This window comes from Rhinatrema bivittatum, chromosome 2 (assembly GCF_901001135.1).
Source record: "Rhinatrema bivittatum chromosome 2, aRhiBiv1.1, whole genome shotgun sequence".
Taxonomy (NCBI): Eukaryota; Metazoa; Chordata; class Amphibia; order Gymnophiona; family Rhinatrematidae; genus Rhinatrema; species Rhinatrema bivittatum.
Genome location: NC_042616.1, coordinates 82,228,558 through 82,241,602, shown reverse-complemented (window position 1 = coordinate 82,241,602; position 13,045 = coordinate 82,228,558). Strand labels below are relative to the sequence as shown.

Below are 13,045 nucleotides of genomic sequence, written 5' to 3'. Positions count from 1 at the left end.
TAGTGGGTTGTTTAAAAAAAAAAAAAAAAAGCGGCCGGAGGATTAACCAAATCAATTAATTAAAAAGCTCAAGCCCTGGATTGAGATATCAGCTTTGATTCATGCACTGGTTGCTACACATCTCATTTACTGCAATGCTCTATATGTAGGGTTGCCCTGTAATTTGTTATATCACTTTCAATTGCTCCATATTTCAGCAGTATGCCTTCTCACTAGCAGCAGTATTTAGAAACATTTTATACCATTTTAAAAGAATTATACTGGCTGCCAGTTAGTTGGTGTCTAAAATTTATCAAAAAGAACAGGACCATAATAAATTTCCAATAACTATTATACAACTTTGCAGTATATATTCCTTAAGTAATTCCACCTAAGTCCTAGATTATGAAATTGAGTAACAGCAACAAAACACATTTGTAAGATTACCAGGATTAATTGGCCAGTCTGAATCCCTCCACCACATCTCAAGTGTGCAGAGGGAGTGCAATGATGGAGTAATATTTATATGGTTCCTGTTTCAGGTATTGCCCTATCTGCTGGATTCTCTCCTCCACCTCAGGTCAGAGAACAAATTATTTAGATTCTCTATTGATCTCAAGTCTCATTCTTCCGTGAGCCTTGTCAGATAAGTGCCTTGCAGCAGCAGACAACTTATCTATGAAGTTGGGTTTGCCTCACTATCAAGCCTGCAGATTTGTACAGCTAGAGACATCAGGTTTTATATTGTTCTCGGGGATAATGAGATATCAGCCTGAATTTCATCATATGCACACAAACTATAACACTTGCCCAAGAGCCCATGAGTAACTTATACTTTCGTAACAGATTGCACTCCAAGGTTTTGAATTTGTTAGGAAACAGAGTCCTAAGTTTGAGCCTTCTCAGGGACAGATTTCTAATCTGAGCTAATTTCAACTCCTTTACAGTGGGACTGTCATGAAAGACGTTTGACTTTAAAGGTAGCCAACAGGACGGTGTAGATCACACAACTCTTTCCTTCAGATAACCCAGATCTAAATGGCTCTGAATGCCAGTCAAAACTTAGACACAAAGTTTCACTGATAACCAATGTAATGAAGTCAAAAGAATTGCCCTTTTATTGACCCAAACCACTCCTGCTGCTATATTTTGTACCATTTAAAGCTGTGAAGCCAAGCCATAAGGCAAACCCAAATAGAGTTGCAATAGACATGGGAAAGGACAACCACTTGCATTGAGATACTAAGATTTCATTTACATAGGTAAGGCTGGATTTGTCCAACTAATCTCAGGTTTGCAAAGAGTTTCCTGGCTATACCTTGTATAATAATTTCTGGACTCAAAGCTTAGGGCAACAAGAACACTCAAAATCAGCAAGAGGTTTAAAATTTAGTTTATTTGGCTTTTTAAAGAAGAGTCAAAGACAAGTGTTCTTGTGAGATGCAATATGCCCTCTATCTGTAATAAGTAGCATCTCCCTGAGTATGTGACATGCCCTGACTTATATAATCAAAATACAACATTCCCGAAGCTTCCAGAATGAATGACGTGACTGCCCAAAGACTTCTTTACAAAGATACCTTATGCTGTTGTCATGACAATCTATCATGTATAGGAAATGCTTGTGATGACACCCCCATTCAATTGTAAAAATCATTCTATACTAGTCTTCCCTGAAACCACCCTTCCATGATAAAAGTTCCTGTATCACCTTGGCTTTGATGCACTGTACTCTCTTCTGTTCTTCTTTTGTTATTCTTTGTTGTATAAACAAATCGCAGTCTGGGTCAATAGGAGTCAGGCCCGAATTCCATTTCTTGGCACCAGGATTTAATTAAAACTGTCACCTCACAGGATCTTCTTTTCAACTGATTTCTGTCCGTTGAAATATGCATCTGCAAGACAAAAGCCTGCATCCTGGACCCAGCTTCTCTGTATTGTGAAGTAAATGTTGCCATTAAATAGGCCTCTTTCCTGTTGTTGCCAGCAAATCTGTCTCAGGGATTTTCTGCAAGTCATGCTCAGAAAAGCACTCAAAGTTCATTCACCTCTGACAAGCCACAGTACAGCAGAGGTGTCTGGGTATTCTTGGTTGTCTTAATCAGACATTCTTCAACTTGTGACCTGAGTCAGCATGGCATCCAGAACAATACTCAAGACTCCGAATCTACTGATCCCATACCTCCTTGCCTATTCAGATAGAATATAAATGGTAGACTGCACGAGAACAATTTTATTGGCCATCTAATTTCAGAACTTAAGCATTCAACGCTATCCCTAATGCCTTGAGACAGATGTAATAACTTCTTAGAGAGGATGAGGACTTAAAATATGAAACTTCTAGGTGAGCACCCTAGCCCAGGTTGCATGCCTATATGCTGAGGAGAATTTCTTGAAAAGAGATTTGGAAAAAAGTGAGTCTTTTCAATAAACAAATAGGAGAGCCACCAAAACCATGAGTGTGTTTTTCTGCTATATAGATACAATGCTGAAGTGACTTGGTTCCATAGGGATCTCATGGTTTATTGAGCTTGTCTCAGATGTACCACAGCAATTACTTGCACTATGGAAGTCATCAAGTCCAGCATTCTTGATGTGGACTAGGCTCGTCTGCAATTCAATTCTTTTCTACCAATGTCATCAGGCCTGTTGGTGCCATGAGTCATTAAGCAGAGCTCTATGCATTCTACTTGAAGCAATGGTATCAGGTAAAATTCAGGACAGTTGATAATACCTGGATAGTGATCTGCACAAATTCATCTGCCCTTGCTTGAAATGTGTTCTTTAACAGTCAGGGTTCATAGTAGGGAAATACAGCAATCTCCAGTTTTTAGATATGCCACAACTGTAAAACATTTAATAAACACCTGCAGAGCCAAAGCTAAATTAAGCCAAAAGGCACAATGCAGTATTGGAGTATTCTGCTATTAGAAACCTGAATTTCTGTGAATTGATTTCTCTCCATGTAAATATAAAAGTCTCCTTCAGGTCCACAGAACCATTTCCTTCTGCTAAGCAAGGGGAATACACTCCATAAGTTTACTGAACTTTTCCTTAATGGTCTACAATTTATCTCAATTTTGGAGTCTTTTTAGAAACCCAGAAGTATTTCTATTAAAATCCCCACTTTTTCCTACGAGACAGGTTTGACTGGTTTGGCCAGCAAGAGATTAGAGAGTTACAACTTGAGCAGTTTTTGCTGCATGGAAAACTTGAATACTTTTCTGGGTGGGTAACTTGAAAGTTACCAATAGAAAATCTAATCGTGCCTTTTAATTTGGAGAACACAGCTGTTTCAGACTGCAAAAACCTTAACAGGGTGGTCTTCAGGCACAAACCAGGAGAGTGCCTATTTCCTCTGGACCCAGTCAAACACCTGACCTTAGCTTTCACTGGTAGGCAGTGTAAGGCAATGTCTTGCTTGCCAAGGGTGTGGGGCCTTGAGCCCTCTGGCCTAGATGAGAGAGCGCCAGGTATTGCCTTCTAAAGAAAAAGCTGCGAGACTGGGAATATTCTGAGACTGTCAGGGTGCCAAGGTGAAAAGTGACAGTGAAAAGTATCTGAAGCATAGTATGGTGATTTTTGATAAGATCTCTTTAGAGATGAGAAAGCAGTGTATCTCCAGAGCATGGCACGCCAGCAAGCCTGTCCCGCACATACTCAGAGGCCCGATGTTCACACTGAGTTTGTGGATGCAGAAGGTCATGATCGAAGTTCTTGATGCCATCTCGAAATCAACAGGCTGTGCAAAGATGTGTTTCAATTTCTCCTCTATTTAGCCACAAGGGTCTGAAACCCTGCATCACCTGAGAAAGATGAACGTTAATTTCTCAGCCTCTCCACAAAAGGTACACAGGCATTTCAATCATGTAATCTAAGCAAACTGCTATTCACGACCAAATATAGCATGATGGCATCTCCCAAGAACATCGAGTCTTATCAAACACATACGGGGGGGGGGGGGGGGAGCACTGAAGAATGAGTCAGATCTCAGCCACCTTAAGGGAGAATTTAACAGACATTGTGGCATCACAACTGGATCCTGGACATGGCACTTCATGTTTATCTTCTTAGAGATACAAAGTGTAGGCCCTCTGGATAGGTGCTGCCATCAACTCATTAGGGGCATTGAGGTACATGGGGATACCAAGTAGAAATACCTTGGGTTCTTTTTCACCCTGTCAATCATGTGTGTCCAACTTTAGTCCTCAAGGGTCACATACCAGTCAGGTTTTCATAATATCCAATGAATATGCACGAGACGTTTGCATGTATATTGCCTCCATTGTATGCAAGTTTCTCATGCATATTAGTGTTATCTTGAAAACCGGACTACTTTGCAGCCTTTGAGGACAGAGTTAGACAATCCTGCTCTAAATATGAGGGCCTTGTCATTCTACGAACCAGGGAAACCAGGGTTCGAGTCCTGCTGTCACTCCTTGTGTCCTTGGGCAAGTCACTTTACCCTCCGCTGCTTCAGGTACAAAATTAGATTGTAAACCCTCTGGGGATACAGTCCCTGAATGTAAACTGCTTTGAAGTACAAAAAAGAATATAAACATTAAAAATCAAAAAATGCTAGAAAGGAAAAGCCCTTGGGTAGAGAACAGTTTCTTCAAAACTAACCAGTAAAGTCCGAAGCCCAATAACTCCTCGGAAACCAAGTTTCCTATTGAGAGGGAAGGAGGGGACGTCTAAGAGTATATTATACCGTATTTGTTGATTATTGGTTTATTACCTATATGTAATTATGTATAACTACATCATTTGCAGTCTATGATCTTGGCGTGGACAGGAGTGATGCTGGAATGGGAAACAAAGCTACTATTAGCACCAACACAGCATGTATGCTTCTATTGTGGGCTTGCACAATGCCCTTCGTATTTAAGTACGTAACACGTGAATCTCAACACCATGGCTGCACTAGTCAAGAGCATCAGAGATCCTTCTGGTCTGACTGCATTTTAAACAATGTAAAAAAAGATAAAGGCCAAGACAACATTTTCAATCTGAGTTGGGGCCAGTGGCATGGCCAGAACTGATTTTATGGGTGGGCTGTAGGCATGCAGGTCTGAGACCTACTAGTTTTCTTGTTCATAAAGAATACCATATACTGCACCCTACAGTGGCTAAGTAGTTTGCAACAGCCATTATGCATCTTGTGTGAAACTTTACATTATACCTCAATTATTTCAAGCACTTACCAGAATTAAAAATTCCTTATTAATCTGTATTAAATTATATTTGTGGTTTATAAAGGCACAAGTATACCATAAAAAGCAAACAGATCCAACCATGTAATAAAACAAAAATGTATTTTGATTCTTTCATGAATTTTGTAAAAAGCCAGAAATCATAACTACTATAAAATAGCATTAATCATCAGAATAGATACAGAGCAGAGCTTGGACAATTCACATTACAACCAACATGAAAAGAAAATTAAATTTCTGGTGTTACCTCAGCAAAAAATATCCCTTCACTACTATTTTGTGTAATAAACTCCTACAAAAAAAAAAAAAAAAAGAAGTCTAGAACCTTGCCTTACCCATACAGTGACAGCACCGACTCTCAGGATGCAAGTAACAGCAACCTTATGAAAAAGCAGCAATGCAAATACTACACCAGGCCCTAGAACATTGATACATCACCTACTGGAGTAACAGAACAAACTGGACTGCTACAGAGAAACAAACACTAGCAGAAATACTGCATGTCAGTCACACAGGCAAACAGGCAAACAGAGAACTACAAATTAGAAACAAACACGCAGACAAAACAAATAAAAAGCCTGAAACTAGACTGATTAGTGGAATACTGAAGAAAGAGCAAAATATAAGAAATGCACATTCCCAAAGATGGCATACTCAAATTGCTAAAATTTATTTTTTTTAACCTGTCTTATGATCTTTGTATTTTTCTAATCAGTTGGTCTCAATCTTTTTTCACCACTTTGCCCTTGTCTGTCATTTCCTAATTCCTTTTCAGGGTCTCTTTTCCTACTGTCTTCTTCCCTCAAACACACACAGACTCAGACTCACTCTTATATGCTCTCTCCCATTCTCAGCCACAGACATTCAAGCTCCCTCCCTTCCTCACACTCACAGGGCCTTTCCATTAGGCAAGACAAACTCCTATTTTCGCAGGATGGATCCCACGACCACTTTGCTTCCAAGGCCCCCCTGTTCACAGTCGTGGGGATGGGATCCCATGACTGCCTTACTCCAACAGGCCTGGTTGGGTGGGCCATGGTCCACCCAGGCCCACCCATGGCTATGCCACAGGTTGTGACTCAAAGGCCACATACAGACCCTTGGAAGACTAGTGTGAAGTAGCCATTGAGCAGGATCTTAAGCTAACCTTTATGTCTACCTGTTTCAGAGCATGTTAATTTTTAAAATATGTATTAGTCATGCTATCAAAAAAAATCTAGGTTACAATTTATGTACATAAACATACAATAATTAACTTTTATCTTGCCATTTCTAGCCTGATTTTTAGTCACCGCAAATCAAATACAGTTAATTGTTTAACGATGTTTGCCCATGTCAAAACTCTGAAACATGCATTGATAAGCTGTGCCAACATATATGCTAGAGATGCAGTGCTGACCACCTTTTAATCTCAGTTCAAGCCAGCTGCCAGTGACAAATCAAAAAAATAAAAAAGTGCTGCTAAAGTGGGACTACAGAAACTAAGAAAAAGGCAAAAATCTTGCCAAAGTGCAAAAATAAACCTGGATAGCTGTGGATTAGGAAAGAACATGCCATACTGGGTCAGACCAAGGTTCCAGCAAGCCCAGCATCCTGTTTCCAACAGTGGCCAATCCAGGCCATAAGAACCTGGCAAGTACCCAAAAAGTAAGTCTATTCCCTGTTACTGTTGCTAGTAATAGCAGTGGCTATTTTCTAAATCAACTTAATTAATGCAGGTAATGGACTTCTCCTCCAAGAACATATCCAATCCTTTTTTAAACACAGCTATACTAACTGCACTAACCACATCCTCTGGCAACAAATTCCAGAGTTTAATTGTGCGTTGAATAAAAAAGAACTTTCTCCGATTAGTTTTAAATGTGCCACATGCTAACTTCATGGAGTGCCCCCTAGTCCTTCTATTATCTGAAAGAGTAAATAACAGATTCACATCTACCCGTTCTAGACCTCTCATGATTTTAAACACCTCTATCATATCCCCCCTCAGTCGTCTCTTCTCCAAGCTGAAAAGTCCTAACCTCTTTAGTCTCCTCATAGGGAAGCTGTTCCATTCCCTTTATCATTTTGGTTGCCCTTCTCTGTACCTTCTCCATCACAACTATATCTTTTTTGAAATGCAGTGACCAGAACTGTACACTGCTGGCAAATGAAACAGAGGCAGCTGCAGGGCTATTAGCAAATAAAGTCTCAACCATGCTCAGTAAGAGTTCCAGTCTTTACTAGAGAGCTCTAGAAAAAATGTTCCACACTAGGCATGAGTGTTCACATGATCCACATGTGACTGGCTCATCTGCTTATCTTCAGAAAAATTCACACTACATTCTCTCCAGGACAGAATTTAAGCAACATCAACACTGATCAACTATGCTGAACAGCAGGTTAAATAAAAAAAATAAAGTTTATTTCCCATCATTTATAAATCACTTTCCAGATCACCAAAACAAAAAAAAAACAAAAAAAAAAAAGAGGGCTACAAGGGTTCTGAAGGAAGAATCTGAAACTGGCATTATTCCATATAGAAAAGCAATAAGTAAATTGTGCTTGGCAAAGAGTCCTCCCCTCCCACCACAATTAAAAAAAAAAAGTTAAGTCAGACTCCCAGAAAAGTTTGCAGAGCAGAACAAAAAGTTTGTACCACCATTTTGATTCTTACACAAATCTTCAGTGTTTTAAATGTAAGTAGTCAAATTGCTAATTCATTTCTTACACTTCCACAAGTCTCTGAAGCAGCAGGCGGGAGTCAGTTTCCAAGACATCCAGTGAGAACAGCACCAATGGGCTGAGCAAGAGTACTTTAGTCCTTTTTGTTCCCGTAAAGCTAAAATGTTCCACATTTCTCGTTAAAAACATATCTATATGTATTTGTATGAGCCAAGTGTCCAGCTTCAGCGACTATGGATGGGCTTTGTACAGTACCTGTGGATTTGTCCGTTTTTATGTAGGTAATCCAGTCCTTCCAGCACCTCTTTCAGTATTGTGGCTATGCAAGGCTCGTCCAGAACACCACTTTTATGCTCCCCTTTTGCAACAATGTGTTTGATAATATCCAAAACCGAACCTAAAGACAAAATAAAAATGGTTACACAGTCTCTGAACAGATTCCATATTAGGGTAAGTAATTCACAAATGGTTTGTTTCCCCAAGTTGTAAAGCTGTGGTATTTACTGAAAAGTTACTAAGGGTCGACACAAATGCTGAAAATGTTTAATAGGGCTGCAAATGTAATCGAATGAATGCATTACTGGCAAATTTTCGTTTTATAAAAATTTAAAACTTGTTACTTTTAAAAATCATACATGGCTAAAATGCAGCTGCATGCAGGAAGTCCCCACAACAGAAATACCAGCAATATACAGCCTCAGTGCACTCACCTCCTCCTTCCACAGACACCAACCACTTCCATAAAGTAGCATGACCCCCTCTAACACCTCCATGCCCTCTATAATCTCTGCATCTTACTCCACACAGATGACAACCCACCACCACACCACTGACTTGCATACATAAAAGGAGATCCAGAGCATTAAAGTTAGTGACACCAACCCTCCTCCCATGAGCAGAGATACTTAATTACCTATAATATGTACTTTTGGTCTAGAAGGAAAAATGCTTCACAACTACAGTTGCCATGGTAATAGTTTTGCATGGCCAGGAGTCTAACCCAGGCAACACAGCATGAAGCGCTTCTCTTCCGATCATCTCTTATATTGGGAGGAACAGATCGGCTTGGGAGTTGGGGGGAGGATCGAATAGCAGACAGGATAGTAGGGTGGAAGCAACAGGTCAACATGAGGACAGAACGTTTCCTCCTGCAGCCCAGATCCAACTCACTTTTTTAATCATACAGGACACTGTACATAGAGCCCCAGCGTCAAATCCCAAGTCTTTCTGGGACAGCAGGAAGAGATATTCACCATCAAATCTGACCCAGACAACAGGAGGAGACATGTAATAAAACCCATGCTAAAATCAGTTACATTTTAGCACAGGTTTATTTAAAGCACGTGCTAAAGATTGGGGTATGGGATGCAGGAAGCTAATCACATGCAAATAGACCATGAGTAACACAAAAAAAAACTGTTTAGTGTGGGGTTTTTTTTTTAGACTCAGTCATTTTGCATGCCCATTAACCCAAAATCCACACTAAAAAAAGAAATTCAAAATGTGGCAGCCAAACCAATACCGTCCCTCCCACCTAAATTTGGAGCCCAGAAACCAAGTAGCAGAACCACCTTCAAACAAAACTAGCTAGAGAAGCAACTGAGCTCCTATCCTCCTGCCTACCTTCAAAAGGAGCTGATTTAATTAGAGCACAGATATTCAAGCCCCCTCTCATCCATCTGCCTGCCTTAAAAAAAAAAAAAGTCCAGAGCCTTCCAACTCCAGGACAAGCGGGACCGTAGCTCCTGGGCAGGGCCACACACTCACTGGCAGTTGATAGGTCCTTCCATTGATCTTTTCACTGACCGTTGACTATCTCCTTTCAGAAAGCTGTCCTTTCAGCAATCTAAAGGGAGGTCATCTTTTCACTGAGAGCTGACAGTGGCGGGACCAAATCAGTTGCCAGTGAGGGAGCAGCCCTGAATAAAAAGCTACGGTCTTCTGGGGCAGACATTCCCCGAGGGGACTATATTCTTGTGGGAAGGTGGGAGTTCATCTCAGCTCAACTTATTTAAGGTGGGAGGGGAGGGGGTTCTCACTGCACGCATGGAAGCATTTCAAAAAAGGGAGTTGACCTCTCAAAGCATTTAGAGCCTTAAAAGATTATTTGCTCTGTTGGCACAAGGTGCTTCAAGACTCCATAATTCTCTACTTGTTCTTTTTATTTTCATTGTACTCACTTGCTCAGCTCAGTTGCTGGTGAGTGCTGTCTTCAACGGGCGTGTGACTGTAAGATTGCAAGACTATGTGGCATGAATGTTTTTGTTCTCATAGGCTGACCCTGTGTTTTGGGAGAGGTTATTTTGGAAACTTTGGGTCCTTGTGATTTGTTTGCAATGTGATGATATTTTCCTTGTATTTATCTCATGGTTACTACTAGTTTGCTTGCATGCTTCTTGTTCTTTTGACCCAATAAAGATGAAGGGGGGGAAAAAAAAGGAAGAGAAAGCGATAGGGAGGGGGGACTCACCCACCCAGGTGGGGTTCTGTGGTCTCTTCTCTATCGCAGGAAGTTTAACTCCTGCTTCTGACTAGCAGTTAAAATTTCTCTCAGTAAAAGGAGTGCTCTGCAGCCTCATCATTAGCACATCTCCTTGTATTGCAGGGTATCCGCTAATAAGGATTACCCTACAAACTGCATGGAGAATCTTGCAATGGCTTTTTATTCCAGTTTTACCACAGGTTCTTCTCAGTGCTAAAACTCCAATTGCATACAGAGGGGTTAGGTTAGCACCAAACACCTGTGCTAAAACCCAGAGTAAAGCACCATGCTAGGGTCAGAACAGCTTATTACATTGACCCTGAAGTATCTCTCTCCTCCTCCCTCCAGAGGAAGTAGAAAAGAAATGGATCAAGTGAGACAAGAGGATCAGCACTTCAGGGAGTGGAAGAGAGAATCAGTATTCTGCAAATGGATCTGTTTTGTTATGTGTACACAATTTCAGACTGCTATTTTGTGTTCTATGTTATGTACCCACCTAGAGCTTTCTGTAAGAATAGGCAGGTTATCAAAGAAAAAATCACTGCTGAGGGAGTTATGAGAGGGAACTAGCACGAGGGGTGGTTGTGTACCAGAGAGCACCACACAGCAGGAAATACCGTATTTACAGAAGTATTTTTGCAATGAACATGACTGCAAATGTTCTGTAGGTGTCTGCAAATTAAATACAAGATTAAAATATACATAAGAACATAAGAAAATGCCATACTGGGTCAGACCAAGGGTCCATCAAGCCCAGCATCCTGTTTCCAACAGTGGCCAATCCAGGCCATAAGAACCTGGCAAGTACCCAAAAACTAAGTCTATTCGTGTAACCATTGCTAATGGCAGTGGCTATTCTCTAAGTGAACTTAATAGCAGGTAATGGACTTCTCCTCCAAGAACTTATCCAATCCTATTTTAAACACAGCTATACTAACTGCACTAACCACATTCTCTGGCAACAAATTCCAGAGTTTAATTGTGCGTTGAGTAAAAAAGAACTTTCTCCGATTAGTTTTAAATGTGCCCGATGGATTGCCCCCTAGTCTTTCTACTATCCGAAAGAATAAATAACTGATTCACATCTACCCGTTCTAGACCTCTCATGATTTTAAACACTTCTATCATATCCCCCCTCAGTCGTCTCTTCTCCAAGCTGAAAAGTCCTAACCTCTTTAGTCTTTCCTCATAGGGGAGCTGTTCCATTCCCCTTATCATTTTGGTTGCCCTTCTCTGTACCTTCTCCATCGCAATTACATCTTTTTTGAGATGCAGCGACCAGAATTGTACACAGTATTCAAGGTGCGGTCTCACCATGGAGCGATACAGAGGCATTGACATTTTCTGTTTTATTCACCATTCATACATACATTCTACACAAAATATGTAATAAAGTTAATTGTCAATAAAAATTGCTTTTGTCAGATTTTTCCTTTCCTTCCAGCCTTCATCTTTGTTCTCTAGTCTTATCAATTTTCATTCTCCATCTGTATCTAACTCCTCTTCTAAATCTTCACCCCTTCCCCAGCCTTGTTTCATCCCCTTATCCATGCAGCCATCCCCCTCAAGCGCAATTATAGTCCTAGCTTCCTCATGCCCCTCCCTCATGACCTAAAACCAACCTCCCAGCATCCTATTTTCCATCTCCTTCATAAACCCTACAAGCCTTCCCAAGCTCATCTCAGTCTGTGCCCACCCCTAGACCCATCTCCCTCCCTACCCCACTCACCCACATCCTAGTCCTCATCTAAGCCAGCAAAAGCATGGGCTAAAAGTACAGTAAAACTGAGCAAATAAAAACTGCAAACCTTAATCTTTCCAATCAATACCAATTAGTTTTAAAAAAGGTACTACCAAAACTCAAGTGCTAGATGGTTCGATATATCAACTTTCCTATTTAATGTAGTCTCTGCTTTTAGCTTTGAAATTTTTTATTGGCATATTTTTTTCAATAAAAAAAATATCCACTTTTTATTAAAGGTCACATCCCCATTTGTTAAGCCAACTAACCTGAGCTCACCTGGCAATTTTTCATGTTTTCCATTTGTCGGTGCACATACCTGCATGGGGATCTGATGAAGATCAGCACAGTAGTGCTCCATTTATTTGTAGTAGAGTTGCTAACCAGAAAGCTTTCAAAAACCTTTAACCACAGCCAGCCCACTGCCATGCAATAAGCCCAGGATCAATTCCCAGACCTGACTTCTGTTCAGTGGACTTGCAGGGGTCTAGAGAGAGACAGTCGAGCAGTGGTTCTCAACCTTTCATGACTATTGCACCCTTTGAGTTTGCAATGTCTTGTATAGACCCCTAGGATTGCAAACATTCTACATTCACAGCAAGCTACTACAGTTACATTTTAGTGTAAATATTTGGTTCTATTTTTTAAGTGGCATTTAACTGTCTTTTTCAATTGGCATGCACACACCAGATGCCATTACTGCTGAATTTAAATCAAGTTCAGAGGAAGTGTCTGTGTTGCAGAGCCAAGGTAGCTGGAGGGCACATTTTTGTGGCACTCTTCCTGCTCCAGGAATGAACAATGAGTGCACCAGACTACCCAAGTTTACATTGCTCATCTTAGGGAGAGTGAGGGAAGAAGTTACAGTGCACACTATCCTACCCACCTTATTTCAACCCATACAAAACCAATGATAAGAACAGTATATGATGCATTTTAGAGATATATACTACATGCAAAAAACAA

At 40.6% G+C, this 13,045-nt stretch overlaps 1 protein-coding gene across 5 annotated transcripts in view; it reads right to left on the bottom strand.

Moving 5' to 3' along the window:
- The window catches only part of OXSR1 (oxidative stress responsive kinase 1), a 330,066-nt gene that overhangs the window by 221,075 nt on the left and 95,946 nt on the right, over positions 1 to 13,045 (bottom strand). For all 5 annotated transcript variants that reach the window (XM_029588383.1, XM_029588379.1, XM_029588380.1 and 2 more), the window contains exon 4: positions 8,112 to 8,253. In XM_029588383.1, the coding sequence (XP_029444243.1) occupies positions 8,112 to 8,253 (142 nt within the window). The remainder of the gene's footprint in view (positions 1 to 8,111; positions 8,254 to 13,045) is intronic.